Here is a 21,689-nt window from a genome sequence, read left to right on the forward strand (position 1 = left end):
GGGAAAGAGAGAATAAAAGTGTACAGACCAAATGTGTTAATACCCATGTAATTTTATTTGAATATTGACATAAGTGACACCCACCCACCACCTTAAACACACACATATAAATGAAGTCTGCAATAACATCCTTTTGTCTTATTGACAACAAGTATGGCCATGCTACTATATGACTGTATTTGTGGTGTTCTGGCTGTGAACAGTGTACTCTGTGAGTGTGTGTGTGTGTGTGTGTGTGTGTGTGTGTGTAAGAGAGGGAGGGGGAGGGGAGAGAGAGAGAGAGATACAGAGATACCGAGACAAATAGAAATTCTGTGCATTACTGATTGGCACACCACTGCCCTCACCTATGGATGTGCCTGTTCCAATCCCATATGCTCTGTTGTGTTCCTCTGTGAAGAGAGTAGTGCAGTGGTACTTGTGATAATTCGTCAGAAAAGTGGAAGAACCTGGCCTCTTATATCCTCATTTGCCCTCTTCTTCTCCCCTCTGTATCGTCTCACCTCTCCTGCCCAACCATTCTTACCTCGCTAATATTTCTTCTCCCAGCCCTCACTTGGAGCAGAATCACAGCATGAGCTCAGGTTCTTAAAGACAGCAATTAGGTTCACCTTCAAGCCTCTGAGCCACGAGCCTGCCTGGTAACGTGGAGAAAACTTTATAGTGAGTGAGAGCATCCCTATGACCAGGCATGTCCCAGAATCCCCGAGCCTAGCCTTCAGAATCCTCTGGGCATAGACATGGACTCGAGGGTCATTAAGTCTTAGTAAGTCTTTATTCCTCTTTACTGCATCTGCAGAGAAACAACGTGCTAGATACAACTCCTTAGCTCAGGGGAGCAGAAGTGTTATGAAATGAAGGGAAGGGAACTATCCTGAAGAGGGAGGAATCTGTTTGGGGGATGATGTTAATTCAGCTTCCCTCGGGAGCCATGAAAACATTGATTTTGTACCATTAAGTCTTCACAGTGTGAGCATGAAACTGTTCTCAGCAACTTTTCTGTTTTAATATATTTGCGTAAATCCTGATGTAGTTTCACAACTGTTACAATTGAGGCTTCAAAAGATGAAGGAGAAGACATCTAAAATAGACAAATTAGACTCTGTGGCACAACTCTGTTTATTGGCAGTGTGCATGCCTGCAGATAATGGCAGCAACTATCTTCCAACCCAGCAAGATTCTCCTTCTCAGTCTATAACTAATGGTGAACAGATACAGTATTTGGAGAGAGGCTTGCGTGTGTTTCAGCTCTTTTGGCAGAAGGTGAAGAAAATTCCACATTTTTTTTCTGATAAAACATATTATATTGTCCCTTCCAGCCAGAGCAGAAGTAGTGTTTCCTGAGAGGCTCCCTTCCTGAATGATGATAGGGTAGACCTGATAATACTACCAGGACATGCTACAGAGCCTGGTTTTCCTGACTATAGTTAGAAATAGACTGAGGGAAAATTCAGTACATTAGACAATTAGTTGGTATTTTTTGCCTCCTAGTTCAGACTATTTTGAGTTGTTAGCACAGAAATAGTAATGCTGTCTGTGGTCCAAGAGACATTCTGGTTTGATCTGCCATGTTCTTGTGTTCATTACTTCTCTTTTGATTAACGAGAAAGTAACTCCCTAGCTTCCTGTTTCTCCCTCATTGTATCCATCTTCCTTATTGTATCCACATTTATCTTCCCAAATCAAGTCTGACTCTATCCAGTTTCTGCTTAAAATTCCTTCCCTTGAACCCTACATTCTCCATTGTATACTACAGACTTTATGTAATAAAGGGCAAACACCATTGTTGCCAAGGACATTGTTGCCAAGTCCTTCACTCAATATTCAATCACACAAATATATGATTCAGGGCTAAATATGAAGCCTTAGTCCACTTTATATATATATATATATTCATATGAGAAAAATATATATATTCATATGTGTGCATATATATAAATACATATATTTATATATATATATCCATATGTATGTAATCCTTTTAGATATATGTGAAATACTCCTGTGTGTGTATTAAAATATAGAATACCAGACCTTAAAATGACCATAGAGTTTTTACTCCAGCTTTCTAATTTTCTCAATAAGAAAACTGAGATACAAAGTGGTCAGTTAGTATTTAGTATATAAATAAAAATGTAGTCTCATCACCCAGAGTATAATGTGTTCCAAAGGGATAGGAAGCCTTATCACACTAGTAGGTTAATGATAAAGATATTTTATCAGTATTTCCTGCCAATTAGGTTTTTGAATACGTAATTGAGTACCTACTATGTACTAATAATACACTTCCCATGTCTTCTGGTTATGCATGGTAGGGAGAAAACCTCTATTAGGCATTGATGGTCTCTAACTAAAAGATACATGTCATTTTGTGAGGTGTGCCCCCTTAGCATCAGGGGCAAGAGGGCTCAGATTGGTTAGGGGAAAGAAAATTGAATTTTCAAACCCACAAACCCCAGGGGAACAGAGTGACCAAGTGCTACTTACATTGGGCCTCCTGACTGGGGAAAAATAAACACCTCAATGCAATATTGAAGTGCTTGCCTGGCATCTCCATATTTACTCCACTTAGAGAATGATTAGTGTCAACAGATGACTTTGTGGGTGAAACATGCTTCTTCACCAAAGACAGTACATTTTTCATTAAGTTACAATAAACCAAACCTTAGTTATAAAGGAAATTTCCAATTGACAAATGGATCTTGCCAAAGGATTTTCTATCCAGCAACATAGCCAGAGTGAAGGGAGCAAGCCTTGTGGAATGCAGGCACTTCTGAATGCTGTTATCACATCATCTTTGGGCTGGATGCTCACAAAACTCTGGCTGCCATGGTAGTGAAATGCACATTCAGGTACAAGTAGTACCTGCTATTCAGTGGCTATTCAACTGGCTGTGGCAGGGTCTTGAATGGCAGTGTGAGTGAAATTGATATTTACTCAATGAGCAATGGGAAGCCATGAAGGATTATGACAATGAGAGCAATGTGATCAAAGTGGAGCCTCAGGAAGATTCATCTTGAAGTAGAACATAAAATAGATTTAGAATAGGGAGACCAGTAGAGAAGTGAGGTGGCAGTGGCCATAGTCCTGGTGAAAGGCAATACAAATCAAGTTAGCAGTAGTTGCAGGAAGAGTGAGGAAGGCACAGGTAGCTACAAGCCTTCTTCCAGAAAGTGGGATGGGAAATTCACCCTGTGAATGCTGCTCCAGACTCCCTCCTCTTCGGAGTGTAAACAAGAGCCTTACATTCAGTTGCAGGGTGAATTTAGATGCACATCAGCCCGGAGCTCAGCTCTTCCTCCAGAGGCTTATTTTTTCCCTCCATACAGAGCTTAGTGTCCTCTGGCACATTTTCATGCCCAGAGCATAATGTCCAGGCCTATGAGTTTGCCTAGTCGTTCTTGATTCATTTATCTCATCAATGTTTAAGTGACTATTAAGTGCAAGACATAGTTCTATCCACTGAGAACAAATTTTCCCCAAACTCTGCCTGTCAAAAGTATATTCCCTCCCCTGTTACGTATAGCAAAGACCTATTTCATTGATTATTAGAAAAGAATGAATAAAGTTAAAATATGGAAAGCCCAGTGATCTAAAGACAGGTAACATGTTTTTGCTTCCTAGAGGTTCAAGGTTCAAATACGAGATGTTTCCATGCACGTTTTCAGGCATCCATAATAGTGGTTAGTGTTTTCCTAAAGATTATAATCCCTGTATGACAAGTCAGAAATTCAGGCATCCAGGTGTTGCAAAATCTTGAGTGCCATTTTGTCCTCTTAATCTGCCACCCTTGGCTATGTGTGCTTAATGCCAGCTGGGGTTTAGCCTACAGGATACATTGTCTTTTGCCATATTACTCATTCCAGTGAAACTTATTTAAATGCTGTAATTAAGCAATTCATTTTTATATTTAAGCAAGTGCTGTCAGTATATGTCTCTTCAATTGTTTTAGCCAATTCTGTCGGTATTGATTTTAGGCCATCTGAATACCCTAATGATGAGTTCATTTGTTAATAGAAGAGTTTCTCTTCTGAACTTAGGCAATCAATGCAATTTACCAATACATGCTGCTAGATTAGGGTATAGCTGTGCCTCACAGAACAATCATGTGAAAAAAAATTAAATCCAAAACAAAACAAAGAAACACAAAACCAATGCAATTAATTGTTTTTCTGTCTTTTTCCATGTTGTTGAATACCCAGTTATTTGAAATTATCTGAATGATTGGCTTTTCCCTTTTGATTAAGAAATGTAAAAACCCAGTTTGGATATATCTGCTGGTAGAATGAAAGGAAAATGCATATGAAATGGAAATGTAAAAGGCATATAGAGCAATACTAACAAAATCACATTTTATGCTTGACTGACAGTATTATTATTGATTATGGAAAAAACCAATACCTGAGTCCATTGCCACAATATCTCTAGGCCATCCAAATGTTCACTTTGACGGTCTCAACATACAGGAAACACATTGCATTAGCTTTGTTTTCTGTAAAAGGAGGGGGATAATGTCATAAGTCTGACTGTTCAGAGCATGCTTCTTATAACCCCCAAAAGATTCTCTACATTTTCCATAAATATATATTTCTAGTCCAATAGACGTGTATATTTATATGTATATTTATACATATTTATACACGTCTATTGGACTAGAATAGCAATTAATGGAGTATAATCTCTGAGACAGAATTACCTTGCTAAAGAATTTTGAAGAAGTGTTATCATTATATAGAAAATGGCTGGCAAGTTTTCTAAGCACCTTTTATGTCATATTTTATCCTTAAGGAAATATAATATCATGTATGCCATGTGGATGGGACTCAAGAGACAACAACTGTCTTTCTTTCCTTCTTTCTTTCTACCTATTTTTTTGTAATAGTGCTATATTATATGGTTTATGTAATTCAACATGGTTCCTGGGTTACTTGAGCTTTAGTGCAGCACAAGGATTCTCTATATAAAAGAAAGACAAGGTTCTTATTTTCAGGAACATAGGTTTAGCGAGTGAGCAAATCTGAGCCTGTCTGTAGCCACATCATCCCTCCAAAGGAAATAAATTTGCTGATAATGAGAGAGGAGTCACCTCAGAAATGCTCCTTGGAATCAGAGAAGTTCCTTCTTCCTTGCATTTAATTTCTCAAGATACCCCATGACAGAGGTGGCCCATGTAGAAAAGGAGCTTCAGGTCTTCCCCATCCTCAGGGTCCAATGTTAATAAAAAAGTAAAGAGTCCATCTGATGGAGTGAAGTGTGGAGGGAGGGGCTACTAAAGGAGAGATCAACTGGAAAATACGGAATCATCCTAGGCTTCCTTGGAAACACAGAGAAAGAGAGAGAAAAGAGAGAAAGAAAAATAGAGAGAAAGAGAGGTCCGTAGAATCTAAACATATCAAAGTCTTCTGTGAATAGCACTTTCCAGACAGAAGCATTCTATTCACTCCAGAACCACTACTGATATGGAGAGCAGAAGATAGTGGTTCCTATAATCCTCATTGGAATGACTATGTAGGTTTCATACCACAACGTGGCCTCTACTCAGTAAGCCCATAAAGTATCTGGCTGTAAAAATCTATGCATGAACACCTGTGTAGAAAGCAGTCACAATCAAGGTGCACCGCATTTACATATCATGTTGCAGCTTCCAGAGCACTGTTGTCAATGTTGGCTACTCACAACCACCCTTGCTGTAGAAAAGGCAGGAATTATTATCTTCATTTTCAAAATGAAGAAACTGATGCTCAAAGGTGTTTAGTACTTGCCAATAGGGTAAGAGGCAAATCTGGGACTAGAATCCAGGTTTTTAACATTTCTGGCACAGCACTATCTCCACTCTAGCCTATTACCTCTCATCACACCATACTGGAGTACATTCTCTAACATTTTAATTTCTTTTATTGTTTTTTTCTTATACTAGAGCTTCCTCAATTGTGAGATAAGTATCATGATAGGGAACCATGGCACAAAATAAGGAGAATATAGGTTTTTAAAGGCATATAGACATTATAAATTAAAGCAGCATAACTGTTAACTCTCCAGCCTCCATTTTCCAATCAGTTTAAATTACTTTAATGTATGTTTTTAAACTTAAAATTAGCTGCAATCCCAATATGTAACTGTCTTGATGTTTGGTGAATTGTGCTATGTCATTTCCTTTTAATTTTCCTCCTTTTGCAGTGTGTCTCACATTCTGGCATGTGTATCTGGAACTTGGGATGGTCTTCTTATGTCCCATCATTTCAAAAGAGAAATTCTCCCTTTGTGTATCTTGTAGAATAATTCACATATCATTTGCACATAAATAATTCACTTAAAATTTTTTCCTCAAAGTCTCTTAATGTAATAATTCCTCACAGCATGCCTAAAACAACATCAAATTACAGTGAAAACAAAGTAACACATTGTGAGCTTTTTCTCATATGGCAAGGTTCTCTGCCATCATTTACTCTACCATCATTTACTGGCCATCATTTACTTGAGAGATTCAAGGTGATGAGCACACAAGAGGATGACATGAGGACATCTGACTAGAGCTGTTGGGACATCAGAATGATCGCAAGTTAATTTCCAAAGAAAAGAGAACCTCTCAGCATAGACATTTTCAATCAATAGCCAGGCAACCCAGAAAAAATAATTTGAAGGAAGTTATTTTCCTATGTTGGCTCTATAAAAAGATGTATGTTTCAAAGAAACTGGCCTCAAACATGATCACGTTCCTCCTGATCAGAGAAAAATAACTGGGTATAATTGACAGTTCCAAAGCATAGAACAGAGAGGGTATTTTCAAAAAACATGCCTCCGAATCAAAGGGAGGATAAGCAATGTCACTTTGATTTTTCCCTCTTCCTGTCTCCTGCCAGTGGCAAGCTCATCCTATCACATCCAACATGCTTTAAAAGGAAACCACTTGAACACAGCACCCATTACTTTGTGATAACCTAAGTCTTCCAGAACAGACTTATCTGGATTCTAAGGGATTGAAAAAAGTGGATTCACATGATTTCCACAGTGACATGTCTTCAGCCTACTACTACATCTTATTGCAAACCAGCCAGGCTTGGGAGAGAAAAGGGTTTTTTTTTTAAAAAGGCAGATGTGAGTGTGCATGTATGTACAGACTGGGTCCTGCTGCTGTAGGAAAGGTGCATGGCAGTCCCCACTTCTTGCCAGCACAGCTTCTCCCTTTGTTCTTCTGACGTGGGAGAATCTGCAGGATGAGTGAGGTTCGCATCCTCTGTACATGGACTGCAAATGGACAGCAAATGGACAAGTTTTCATATGCAAGATACATGTGACAGATGAGTTGGGCCAGCCAGACACATATTTCTTGTTTTCTCATTTTCACCTCTTACCTCATTCCTTAGCTTTTTTCCTATTCTAGCACTTGCCAAAATTCAACCTCAGGCACAGATGGTGAGAAAATGATTTTTGCCTACCAAGCCAAAGTGCCCAAATATTAATGGTTATTTATCTAGAAACAGAACTTGAGACTTAATAAATGGAAGCATGGATTTCCAGCACTAACATCTAAACTTTGGAAGTGTTTTATTCAGTTATTATGCATAGAGGTCTTCAGTATGTTGAATATCACCTGTCACCCAGAATGTCAAGTCCAGAGTTAGATTATATGTTGTCTCTGCTAAAAGTGGTTGCCTCTGTATTCTAATTTACAGCAGTATTCTCTTCTCTGTAGCCCTTACCCACCTCCAAGATGCACAAATTTAAAGGTCCCCAAACAGATACTTTTTAAAAAGATCTGAACAACCCTGAGGTTGTCAAATGGCTGCTTCAATGCTCTTTTTATCAAACATAATGTCTATAGCCTGAAAAAGTCTACGGGAGTACAAGTTTGGTTCTGATTACATAATTATGCTACAGAAATATGAAAAAAAAATCATCACTAAAACCCTCCAGGTGCTTAAACAGTTTGATAGACTGTAGCCATTCTGCCATCAGCACCCCCAGCTGTGTTGCTTAGCAACATTTTAATTCCAGAAGAATCGAAGGAGATGAAATCCCTGTGGAGAAGGAAACAGAAATAAGAGGGCTGTTGACAGATGATCTGAGTTGTTTCTTCTAATATACTGTGAAGATCACTAGCTCTTTTCATGAATGATAAATGGACTGTACACAGATCAATGGGTTCAGCACTAAACTGGAACCAGTCTCCATGTCTAAGGCAATGCAAGATGAGAGGCCCAGAGATTTCCTCATTTCTATGATTTGGTGTATATTTTCTTAAAGCTTCCACAGGAGGAAATTGATCTGAGTGTTCAGTCATTCCTTGCCTTTCTGTGGTGTCGGCTAATAAAAATGATTTTAGAAGTGGACACTCGACTTTCTATCATGGTGGAAGTATGGCCAGATGTCAGTAGTAGTGCTAGGGTGAGCAGTTCCCTACCACAAATCTAAAAATCCAGGATATGCCTATGACCATTCCATCTGCATCTGTTTCCCCAACCTGTCATTACAACCCAAGCAGGTCCAAACACGGTAAGATTAGACTGAAAGGTGGGAAGAGAGGGACCCTAGTTGTGCACCCAGAAGTCCACTTTTTTTTTTTTTTTTTAAGTTTACAGGTGGTTTATTATTTTTTTTTTCTTTTTCTTTTTTTTTCTTTTATTGTAATTATTATTATTATTATTATTATTATACTTTAGGTTTTATGGTACATGTGCCCAATGTGCAGGTAAGTTACATATGTATACATGTGCCATGCTGGTGCACTGCACCCACCAACTCGTCATCTAGCATTAGGTATATCTCCCAATGTTATCCCTCCCCCCTCCCCCCAACCCACAACAGTCCCTGAAGTGTGATGTTCCCCTTCCTGTGTCCATGTGTTCTCATTGTTCAATTCCCACCTATGAGTGAGAATATGCGGTGTTTGGTTTTTTGTTCTTGCAATAGTTTACTGAGAATGATGATTTCCAATTTCATCCATGTCCCTACAAAGGACATGAACTCATCATTTCTTATGGCTGCATAGTATTCCATGGTGTAGATGTGCCACATTTTCAAAATCAATGTGCAAAAATCACAAGCATTCTTATACATCAATAACAGACAAACAGAGAGCCAAATCATGAGTGAACTCCCATTCACAATTGCTTCAAAGAGAATAAAATACCTAGGAATCCAACTTACAAGGGATGTGAAAGACCTCTTCAAGGAGAACTACAAACCACTGCTCAAGGAAATAAAAGAGGATACAAACAAATGGAAGAACATTCCATGCTCATGGGTAGGAAGAATCAATATCATGAAAATGGCCATCCTTCCCAAGGTAATTTACAGATTCAATGCCATCCCCATCAAGCTACCAATGACTTTCTTCACAGAATTGGAAAAAACTACTTTAAAGTTCATATGGAACCAAAAAAGAGCCCGCATCGCCAAGTCAATCCTAAGCCAAAAGAACAAAGCTGGAGGCATCACGCTACCTGACTTCAAACTATACTACAAGGCTACAGTAACCAAAACAGCATGGTACTGGTACCAAAACAGAGATATAGATCAATGGAACAGAACAGAGCCGTCAGAAATAATGCCACATATCTACAACCATCTGATCTTTGACAAACCTGAGAAAAACAAGAAATGGGGAAAGGATTCCCTATTTAATAAATGGTGCTGGGAAAACTGGCTAGCCATATGTAGAAAGCAGAAGTCCACTTTTATGGTCCCTGATGAACTTTCTAGGCAGCCCTCACAATGCCCACCTGTATTAGAAAGCTGCGCTTGGACAGGTAACCATGTTTCCCAGGAGAAGAAAATTGCTTTCTGAGTCTCCAGTCTGCTTTTCTACAGCACCCTGTTTCGGTTAGCTCCTTATGTTTCTGAAGAGCATTTTATATTGCTTATTGTTTTGGTAGCTAGTTGCAATGATTATGCCTGCTAATATTGTCTAATTGCATTTTTTCTTCTGTTTACAGGCTGTTGAAAAGGCAAAACCTAGGAATAATCCTGTGAAGTAAGTTATTATTTTTATTAGTTGCAAATGTTAATTTTAATGGACTTGAATGCATGTGAAAAATAAGGTCATAAAAGAGACCTTGGATTTTGAGTTAATCTCTATTCATGACAATTTAAAGACAAAAACAAAACAAGCCAAAAAAGTCCTCCAATGAGCAGGGACTGGCTTATATTTTTCCCTGTGCTCCTGATGAAGAAATGCCCCAAGTTGTACCCAGTTTACATAAATTAATATGTGCAATCCATGAATAGCTGCCAAATACTATTATAATCATATTCAATACATAGTACTTCAAGCCTTTGGGTTTTGCACATGCTAAAAAGATTACATTTTTAATTGCAAACCTTGGACCTATGACAGAGACATAAATGACTGAAAGTGTGCCAAGTGATTTCCAGCCACGTGGGGAGGTTTGGCACCTTGGCATCAAGGCCTCAATACTCTGTTAATGAAAAGCTCATAAAATATACTTAACTAAAGGCTTTTCTTTTTTGTTTTAGCTAACAGAAAGCAATTCCCAAGGCATTTTATGAGATACTCTTAAATCATAAACAAGCTACACAGACCTCCTTTAAATATAGTACATCTTAGACATCCTGTCTCTTCCAGAAGGGAGACTTTCAAATTAAGAAGGATGGCTGTTTTGTCATTTGGTTTGTAACATCTGATTGCAGTGTTACAATGCATGCTAGTCCTGCCAGCTCTGTGGCTGAGGGAGGACTTTCTCTATTTGCTGTGTTATTATAGGTCTGGTAATATCACATCTCGAGGAACTATGTGTTAATTTATTTCGGCTGACTTCCATTATAGTTGGTACCAAATACAGAAATGGAGAGTACATAGACTTTTAAGTTTCTGGGAGAATGGATCAGCTAATGCCAATGACAAGAAATGTTTTTGTTTTGTATAATAAAATAACTGAATTTCCAGGGCACCAGGGTAGCATTTAGCATACCATTAAATCCAAGCCCTAGTACGTTTTTCCAAAAGGTGTTGTGTACTTTGCTTTTAAGTTTCATTTTTCTTAGGCCAAAGAATATTCCCTATCAGGCTCTGTAACATCTAGAGGGGCATCCGTAGTCTGGAGATATATTATGTTGTAGTCTTACGGAAGTATTTGTAGTAGCTGAGGTTTTGTCAGGTCGTGCAGTTGGGAGTTGAAATCTTCTCTGCAGCCTGATTTCTTTTCCGTCTGAATGCCCTAAAGGCTCCTCCACTGTGAGCCTGTGGCTGGCAAGCTCAGAGAATTAGAGGATGGCGCTAATGAGGCCAGGGTCAGGGCTTTTGTCCCTGGGTGGGCGATTAGTGATCTTCTTTCCTGCAGTTCAACTGCACTCCTCCCTCTAGTCCGGCTGCATGCAGATGTGTGCCCCAGGTCACAAGGAGTGGGGCTACAGCTGGAGGAATGTAAATCAAGGCCCTCAATGGCAAATGTCTCCAAGCTCCAGCCCTCCCAATAGGAAGTGATTCCCAAGTTGCATTTTTGCATGCATAGAATAGCCCATTGGCAGTGTTTGGGGTTGCATTTAATTCTATTCTAATGGCCTAGAAGCAGGACCTGTTTTCTCTTTGCTCCTTGTAAGAATTTGACCCTACAGTAATTGTATTTTTATGAGTTCTTATTAATTCACAGTGCAGTTTTGAGGAATGTTATAAAAAGAAGGAACGGAAACTAGAAGAGTCAAAGGATTATTGAGCTTTGTGCTTTAAATATATTTGAAAATCCGCTTAGTAATAAACCTAAGTCATAACCAACCGGGAGGTGTTTAGAATTGTCTTCTAATTAAATAAGATACTGTTCTCAGGATGAGTTTGGGTTCATGATACCAGACTCAGCACTTGAAGAAGGAGACTTCCTCAAGACCTCAGCTCAGAAACAAAAACTCTACAGCAGGGTTCAGTTGCTCTGCCTGACAGGAGAACAGAGTCAAAGTTTTTAAAAAGTTTTATATATAATGGTCCTTTTGCCATTTCTGATGACATCGAAGGCATCACTCCTGAGGAAATCTCAACTGCACAACCCTACTATGCCCCCAATTCAGCAGGAAGCAGTTAGAGCAGTCGTTGGCCAACCTCCCCAACAGCACTTGGGTTTTCCCGTTGAGAGGGGGACTGAGAGACAGGACTAGCTGGATATCCCAGGCCGACTAAGAATTCCTAAGCCTAGCTGGGGAAGGTGACCACACCCTCCTTTAAACACGGGGCTTGTGACTCAGCTCACACCCGACCAATCAGGTAGTAAAGAGAGCTCACTAAAATACCAATTAGGCTAAAAACAGGAGGTAAAGAAATAATCAAATCATCTATCGCCTGAGAGCACAGGAGGAGGGACAATGATCGGGATATAAACCCAGGCATTCAAGCCAGATCAGGTAACCCTCTTTGGGTCCCCTCCCACTGTATGGGAGCTCTGTTTTCACTCTATTAAATCTTGCAACTGTACACTCTTCTGGTCCGTACTTGTCCCGGCTCAAGCTGAGCTTTTGCTCGCCATCCACCACTGCTGAATGCCGCCATTGCAGACCCGCCCTTGACTTCCACCCCTCTGGATCCGGCAGGGCGTCCGCTGCGCTCCTGATCCAGCGAGGTGCCCATTGCCACTCCCAATCGGGCTAAAGGCTTGCCATTGTTCCTGCACAGCTAAGTGCCTGGGTTCATCCTAATCAGGCTGAACACTGGTCGCTGGGTTCCACAGTTCTCTTCCATGACCCACAGCTTCTAATAGAGCTATAACACTCACCACATGGCCCAAGGTTCCATTCGTTGGAATCCATGAGGCCAAGAACCCCAGGTCAGAGAACAAAAGGCCCGCCCCATCTTGGGAGTGGCCGCCACCATCTTGGGAGCTTGAAGAACAAAGATCCCCCCGGTAACACTAGACAATTTCAGTTACACACAATGCACTGGAACCCCAAATAGAGTAAAGGTTCAATACATGTTTTCTGAATGAATAAGTAAACAAATTGGACATATCCCAGAAAACAGGGATTCTTCCAGGAAAATAGGTTTCCTCCAGGAACCTAGCCTGCAGGCTTGATAAGGCTGGTGGCTCTCTTCTAGTAGAGTGTCACCATCATGTTAAAAGAGCATGTGTATCATAACTAACCAAGTGGTCCAGTCCTATCAGGTGAAATTCACCCCTGATATTTCACGTAGGTTCTTTTCTATTTTCCCTAAGTGTCAGCCGGTCTGAGAAATAAAGGGACAGAGTACAAAAGAGAGAAATTTTAAAGCTGGGTGTCCAGGGAAGACATCACGTGTCGGCAGGTTCCGTGATGCCCCCCGAGCCTTAAAACCAGCAAGTTTTTATGAGTGATTTTGAAAAGGGGAGGGAGTGTACGAATAGGGTGTGGGTCACAGAGATCACGTGCTTCACAAGGTAATAAGATATCACAAGGCAAATGGAGGCAGGGCAAGATCACAGGACCACAGGACCGGGGCAAAATTAAAATTGCTAATGAAGTTTCGGGCACGCATCATCATTGATGACATCTTATCAGGAGACAGGGTTTGAGAGCAGACAACCAGTCTGACCAAAATTTATTAGGCGGGAATTTCCTCGTCCTAATAAGCCTGGGAGCGCTATGGGAGACCGGGGCTTATTTCATCCCACAGCTGTGACCGTAAAAGACAGCTGCCCCCAAAGTGGCCATTTCAGAGGCCTCCCCTCAGGGACGCATTCTCTTTCTCAGGGATGTTCCTTGCTGAGAAAAAGAATTCAGTGATATTTCTCCCATTTGCTTTTGAAAGCAGAGAAATATGGCTCTGTTCCTCCCGGCTCACCAGCGGTCAGAGTTTAAGGTTATCTCTCTTGTTCCCTGAACATTGCTGTTATCCTGTTCTTTTTTCACGGTGCCCAGATTTCATATTGTTCAAACACACATGCTCTACAAACAATTTGTACAGTTAACACAATTATCACTGGGTCCTGAGGCAACATACATCCTCCTCAGCTTGTGAAGATGATGGGATTAAGAGATTAAAGTAAAGACAGGCATAGGAAATCACAGGGGTATTGATTGGGGAAGTGATAAGCGTCCATGAAATCTTCACAATTTATGTTCAGAGACTGCAGTAAAGACAGGCGTAAGAAATTATAAAAGTATTAATTTGGGGAACGAATAAATGTCCATGAAATCTTCACAATTTATGTTCTTCTGCCATGGCTTCAGCAGGTCCCTCCGTTCAGGGTCCCTGACTTCCCGCAACACAGTCCCTGTTATTCGTGACTCATGCCACATGTAAAAATGTTCCTCCATTGCTCTGGTTCTTTCTAGCTGTTCTGTTTCTGACCAGTTCCTTGTTTGATCTCGTATCAAGAAATAACATTTGATTGTCTTTTTGAGCATACAATGAAAATTGTGTACAGTTTTACTGGAAAACAGAGGCCCAGCGGCATCATTTACAACTCAAGTATGAACACAAATTGGTAAATATGAACATGTGTGTGGTTTCATATAGCCCTTTGGCGTAGAGTTTGGCAAATGGTTGAAAAAAATCAAAAGAAGAACATATCTTGACATGTGAAAATTACATGAAATTCAAATTTCAGTAAGCATAAATAAAGTTTTATTGGAACACAGCCACACTCATTCATTTCCATATTGTCTGTGGCTGCTTTTGTGCTACAATGGCAGAGTTGAGTAGTTGTGACATAAAATGTATGTAGCCTACAAAGCTGTACATTTTTACCATCTGGCCCCTTATAGAAAGTTTGTGGACTCCTGCTCTAGTTGGTGAGGTAGAAAAAAGCATTAAGCTTTTTTGTGATGCTGAAGGTTAAACTATCAATCCTTTCTCCTTTGGCCTTTAAAACAATGAGTTTTACTGAGCCCTTATTGTGTGTTTAGGACTTTCTAGGGTTGATGTGCCACTTAATTCTCATTCAGAGCAAACAGATTCGCTCTTCACGCACTACCTTTGAAAATCATACGGATATGAGATCCACTGACGGGGCATTGATGCCTCAGAAACAAGTGAACACATAGAACACATATCTAGGGCATACTGCTAGTCTTCCAAATTGTGTGTAGATGGATTTATTGCAAAGGGCATATTAATTTTCTACAATTCTGTCACTTCCACATCTAACTAAGGCTAAATTAGCTTTCAGTTATGATGATGGTAAATAAACTTATTAGTGTATGGCTAATAAGTTTCTAAAAGTTTTGCCTCCCTCTCCCTATTTCTTAACCACTCTTTCAATTTATTTTTAGTACTTTCATGGTTGTAAGCTGCTTCTTTCATTGCCATAGGGAGACTGTGATATACAGTAATTATGCTCCATATAAAAAAGAAATTAAATATATGCCTAGTGAATGTAAGCACATAATGTACCTGGATACACTAATGCCATTTCCTTGAAACATTAAATATTACCTCTGAGGGTAAGACTCAAACATGAGTGTTCTTAAGATCACTGATCAGGACAAGAGAAACCTGGTCTATTTCTCACTATATTGGAACCATACTGTTATCAGAGCTTGATTAGTATGTTCAAATTATGGCTCTTTAATGTGTCAGAAAGACTTTCACTTGTATTTTAATGCTCTGCAGCAGTCATCTCCAAGATTTCATTGTGACAGCAAGGCCTGAGAGATGTACAGATTTCTTCCACCATATGTGACTTATCACATACATTTTTTTCAAAAGCACATTTCTGTTATTAAGACATATGTGATAGTACATTTCTGAAAATGTGAATTGCTTTTGGCTAAAAGCCATGCACTAATAAGTTGAGTTGAATCTAACCAAGGTTGACATCTGTTACCAAAAGAGAGGGAGAAAGAAACCGAGAGAGAGAGAGCATGCACACACTGTTGTCAAGCATAAAATTCTTCCCTGCTTTTACACTTTAACAACATTAAACAATGTGATGGTTGTCTTTCACAATTCAGGATCAGAATCCACTCTGCATAGGAAATTACAGGTTTTTTAGGATCTGATTCATCATAGATATGGTGCTTTCATTAGTGAAAATGACAAATAGCCTCAAAAATTTTCCTGACTACGATATTTGCACTTTATTCATTTATTCATCTGATGAATATTTATTTAGGTTCTACAACATTCTGGGAACTGTGATAGGTGCTGACGGAATTAAAAGTAAATCTGACACAGGTCCTACCCTTGAGGAGTTTAGAGTCCAGCAGAAAAGATAAAATCGGTTTGTAAAAAATTAAATACAAGATACATGGGGAGAGGAATGTTTGTTAAGTGGGGAACAGATAAAGTACAGGGAGGCTCTAAGAACAAAAAGTGCTTCTAGTTTACACTGTCAAAGATGGAAGGGACAATGGGGGAGGAGAAAACATTTGCACCAGGATTTTAAGGACTGCCGGTTTGCGACACTGGTGCTGAGGTATGGCAAGGGAAAGCAAGGAGCCCAGGATGCCTGATGGGGTGCAGGCAGTGAAAGACCAGGTTGGAAACCAAGGCTGAGTAGAAATGGTAGCTTAGGGCCCTCAGAGCTCACCCAGATGAAAGAGATTCACATGGTAGAGTCAAATGGCACTAAAGAGCTCTTCACTTGGTACTGAATGTGAATTATCAATCAGTCCCCTAATTATTAAACACAAAGGGTTGATAGACCTGGGTTCTAGTCTTGAATCTGATATTAGTTTGTAGTATGAAATTGCATGCGTCATCTCCTTGTTATAGGCCTCAGCTAGATTATTTATATGGACATTCCACTTCTTTAAAAAAGCCAAAGCCTGGAAGTCTGTTTTATGATTATACTCATTTTAGAACAATATTAGCCCTGTTAGTTCGATGTAGATTCATGCATGCACATAAATTATATATATATATGTGTGTGTGTGTGTGTGTGTGTTTATGTGTGTATAATGCATCTGTGTTTAACTCCACACACACACGTGCACACACACATAATGCCTTTCCCCACCATTTTCACCTTTTACATTTGTGGAATAAAGGACAAGAAGCCACATCATTAGAGTTTAAAAAAGATATCTTAGGTAGAAAATAAGTGTGGCTCCAAAGACACTTGGTAAAGCCTTTGAAATGGCCCCCTAGGACCAAAGGTAATTTTGCATTTGGAGTCCATATCTCTTGTGATGTTCTTGTATACATGCACATCATAGACATGCAGAATGTCAGTCAGTTAAGTCACCATTCTGAATGATAAGGCAGTGGAATCTGATTTGTGCTCTGCCAAACAAGTTGTGTGGGATTTTTCTCCTTGAGAATAAAAGGCTCCAGCACCAAGAAGTTTTGGCATCTTCTATCATATCCCTTCCCTGGAGCATAACTGTGCACATTCACATAATGTAGGCTCAAAGAAGGAGTTCTGTTTAGCTTTGTCTTACCTAAGGATTCCCAAATGTGTTTGACCAGAGGATATCTTTGTCTGGCAGGGCAAATGTTTCATGAAACACAGAATCGAGTGTTGTTGCTAACAATAAAGTGGCTTCCTTCCATTTAGAAATGTTTAATTCCACATTTGTTGGCAAGGTCACAGACAAAAGGGACACTTGTACACTGCTGGTGGGAGTATAAATTAGTTCAGCCGTTGTGGATAGTAATGTGGCAAATCCTCAAAGAACTTAAAACAGAATTACTATTTGGCCCAACAATCCCATTTTTGGGTATATACCCAAAGGAATATAAATCATTCTACCATAGAGACATATGCACGTGTATGTTCATTGCAGCACTATTGACAATAGCAAATACATGGAATCAACCTAAATCCCCATCCACGGAAGACTGGGTAAAGAAAATATGGTGTATATACACCATGGAATACTATGCAGCCATAAAAATGAATGAAATTGTGTAGTTTGCAACATGGACAGAGCTGGAGGCCATTATCCTAAGCAAAGTAATGCGGAACAGAAAACCAAATACTGCATTACTTTTTAAAATTTTACTTTAAGTTCTGGTATACACGTGCAGAACATGCAGGTTTGTTACATAGGTATACGTGTGCTGTGGTCATTTGCTGCATATATTGACCCGTCCTCTAGGTTCCCTCCCCTAGCCCTCCACCCCCCATCAGGCCCTGGTGTGTGTGTTCCCCTCCCTGTGTCCATGTGTTCTCATTGTTCAACTCCCACTTATGAGTGAGAACATAAATACTGCATATTTTTAGTGGGAGCTAAACAATGAGAACAACGGACACTACGAAAGGAACAACAGACAACTGGGCCTATTTCAGGGTGGAGGGTGGGAAGAGGGAGAGGATTAGAAATAAATACCTACCAGATACTATGCTTATTACCTGAGTGATGAAATAATCTGTAAATCCAACCCCCATTACATGCAGTTTACCTATATAACAAACCTGCACATGTACCCCTGAACCTAAAATAAAAGTTTTCTAAAAAAAAAAAAAAAATGAATTGACTATAAATGCTTAGATTTATTTCTGGATTCTCTATTCTGTGCCATTCTTCTGTGTGACTCCTATGTGTCTTTTACAGTGTGACACTGTAAGTTGTTTTTATGGATTGTAAATGCCCTGAGACACAGTCCTCAATGAAGGTATAGGAAATTTGGGGTGGGTCCCACTGAGTGAGAAACATGAAGCTAAGTAGTCCCCAGTGGGCTTCATCAGATCAGTGGGCAAAATGCCCAGTCCACTCATTTCAAGATAATGAGGCACCCTCAACAATGTACTTCCTACATCCTCACCAAACCTCTAGTCAATCTCTAACTGGCTCTCGCCAATTTAAGGACAATTAATGGAAAGATACCAATAACATCTCTCTCTAAATAGCTGCATAAAATAAATTGGGCTCTTCATGTTGTTTAGACAGACACAATTGGATGCAACAGCAATCATCCTCACAGCTAAAGAAATTTGCACAAATGTCTGAACACCTTCCTTTTCATTGGTATTTGGATTTGTACCATCTAGGCAATCTCAGATGAGAAAACTGAGACCCAAAGAGCAAACTGCCCAGAACCCCAAGTTTTCAGGAACTCTTCAGTTTTTACCAACTCCCTCTCAGGACACACATGTCCACTTTCAATGCCTAGAAATGTGTTATTGGTTTTTTCAGTTGTATTATGTAACTTTATTTAACAATTTATTTTCTTAGAACATGACACCAAATGTGTCAAAAGTTAATGAATCATCAGATTTGCAGGTTCTTTAACAATTGTGCCAACTTCAATTATATTACATTTATAACTGTAAGGATAAGTTTCTTCAAAACTTCAAACACATTAGTTGCCAAATTACCATCACTCATCTTTCCAAAAGTTTTATGAGAACCTTTTCTCTTTAGGTGTTAAATTAATACCCTAATAACCACAGGGATAAAATAGAAACAGAAAGCACTCATTTATTGGTGAATCTGATGGACCTCAACTAAGCCAGCAAATGTAGAATTAAACCATTTTAAAGGGAACTAAACCATGTTATTTTTAGTATCAACATTCATAAAATACTGCCTGGTCCACGTGTTAGTTTCTAACTCTGTCCTTCTTAGTGTTTGCTGTTTAGACAAGAATGGACAATGCTGTTTAATCTGCCCACACAAGTCAGCTCAGTTTTGGGTATATAAGAGTTACACCTAGAATTTTATTTCAATATTGCCATGTAGTGATCTTTCAGTAAACTGTCAAAAATTTAGAGTCACATAGCTCACCTGCTAGAATTCAAGCAAGCCACACATTTGCTCTTTTAACAAACAATAATGATGTCCCTACTATGTGGCAGACACAGTTGATAGAGATTAGTTAAATAAGATCCCTACTGTGAGAGTCCCCACACACTGGTAGGGAAAGACAAAGCCATTACACTACAGAATAGGTCATTTGTATGATTGAAGCACGTGTAGCATTCTATGGGGCAGAGATGAAGGAGGGAGCAACTGCTGAGAGTGAGCTCTCCCTATCTCAGCAGGAGTCCCCCAGTGAACAGTGGGGAGAGGCCTTTCAAGAGAGCAGAACAACACTTTCAAAAGGCACTAAGAGAAGAAAGCAGATGCTGTGTTGTGAGCAATGTCTGGTACTTAGAGGCAGCTGGGGCGGGGGGTGGCATTTTTCACAGTAGCGGAAAATACCAAGTGTGTGAGTTGCAGAATAGAAAAGAAAGGAAAGAGTTGTTGCATGTGCCAGTATACCTAAAGCATCACACTGCCAAATATTAATACTTGGGCCCTACTTTTGGTATTAGGAGGAGAGCAGTGCAGTGTGGGTGAAACTAACAAAATGCTGGAAAGGATTCTTTTATTCTAGAAAATTAAAGGTTAGAGTTAGGGAGAGACTATAAGGTGCTCTTTTTAAACTGTTTGCAAATAAATAGACACATCAAATCCTTTCTGATTATATCTAGCTAATCCTTCTCTGTGGACTTTTATGTAAATCTCAGCTCGTATAGCGTTCCTGTAAGCATTCAGCTGTTCCCTTCTGGCTTCATGAACCCTTGATTATTTCTTGCATTTTTCAAAATGTTTCTTTCATACGGTTCCTTTCACATTACACAAATGTCTAGGCTACACTAAGATATAGTATTTTAGGCACGACACAAAACACTATTATTTTAGCTTCAGTTTCTGAATTCACTTCACAGACATAAAATTTCTTTCTGAATGTATTTTTGTCAGCCCAAAACATAAGCACAGTAGGGCTATTTTTATTTCTAGGGAAATGATGCATGCCCCCATGGTGACTATACACAGGGGTCCAAACAGTAAATCAGTCCTCTGTCGACCGCAGAATGCATTCAGAGTCAAGAGCCTGAGGTAGTAAGTTATTATTCAGTTGACTACTAGTTTGGGGGGACTGAAAACTACAGAAATGACTCATTTTGGCCAGAGACTCAAATAGGAAACAAATAGTATCTGCTTTCTTAAAGCTTTTGCCTAAATCAACAGGAGTTAACTAGAGAGCCGCCATTGAAAAAAAAAAAAAAAAAAGTAAATCTTTCTTCCACAGGAAAATGTTTTTATTTGTAGAATTTACAGCATAGGGGTATATTACATGTCATTATAATCCAGTTTTTATATGCACATGTGTTTATATACTCTATATCAGCATACTCTCATGCACCATGGTAATTTAAATCCAAGACAGAATTGTTCCCCTTGTTGGGGCAGGCAGAGGCAGCCATAACTAAAAGAAGGTCTCAAATCTTTTTCTCAATTCTTATTCCTTTTCCAATTTGTTTACTGTCTTCTGCACCTCTCAGCACCATACTGTCACAACAAGTGGGTCCCACGTACTTTGGGAAAGCATTTCAGAAAACTGTTGTAGCTTATATTCCTCCATGGAAGCCTGGCAAAGGGAGCTCAGGGCAGCCAAAGAGCTCATTCGTACTCATTCATGTTTGCATTATCAAACGCTGCAGTGTGGTTGCTGGGGATCTGCTAATAATAGCATCTACATCTAAAATCACAACTTATTCATCTCTCTCACGAGCTGGAGATGTGTGTAACTTCCAACACTGGCTAGGTGAAAGTTTAACTTGACTCATACCATGTTGCAAGGGTTTAATAGCAAATTAGACATGTTAGAAAACTTGCTTTAAATATATATGTGGATGTGTATATACACTCTCTACATACACATTGTACACTCACATATAATTTAAGCTTCACCTATTTCCAAACAGGGAATAATTGAAACAAGATTGTAGAGGAGAATGTTTAAAGAAAACAGAAGAATCTATTTCCAAATACTACAGAAACATCTGTTTACATATGTGATGGAACTAGAAAAAGCTATGTGTTTTTAAAATCAA

The 21,689-nt window shown here is 39.4% G+C and overlaps 1 protein-coding gene across 7 annotated transcripts in view; it reads left to right on the forward strand.

The window, feature by feature from the left end:
- Positions 1-21,689, forward strand: part of AFF2 (ALF transcription elongation factor 2) — a 504,750-nt gene that overhangs the window by 405,830 nt on the left and 77,231 nt on the right. For all 7 annotated transcript variants that reach the window (XM_054472110.2, XM_054472113.2, XM_054472111.2 and 4 more), the window contains one exon: positions 9,936-9,973. In XM_054472110.2, the coding sequence (XP_054328085.1) occupies positions 9,936-9,973 (38 nt within the window). The remainder of the gene's footprint in view (positions 1-9,935; positions 9,974-21,689) is intronic.

This window comes from Pongo pygmaeus, chromosome X, assembly GCF_028885625.2.
Source record: "Pongo pygmaeus isolate AG05252 chromosome X, NHGRI_mPonPyg2-v2.0_pri, whole genome shotgun sequence".
Taxonomy (NCBI): domain Eukaryota; kingdom Metazoa; phylum Chordata; class Mammalia; order Primates; family Hominidae; genus Pongo; species Pongo pygmaeus.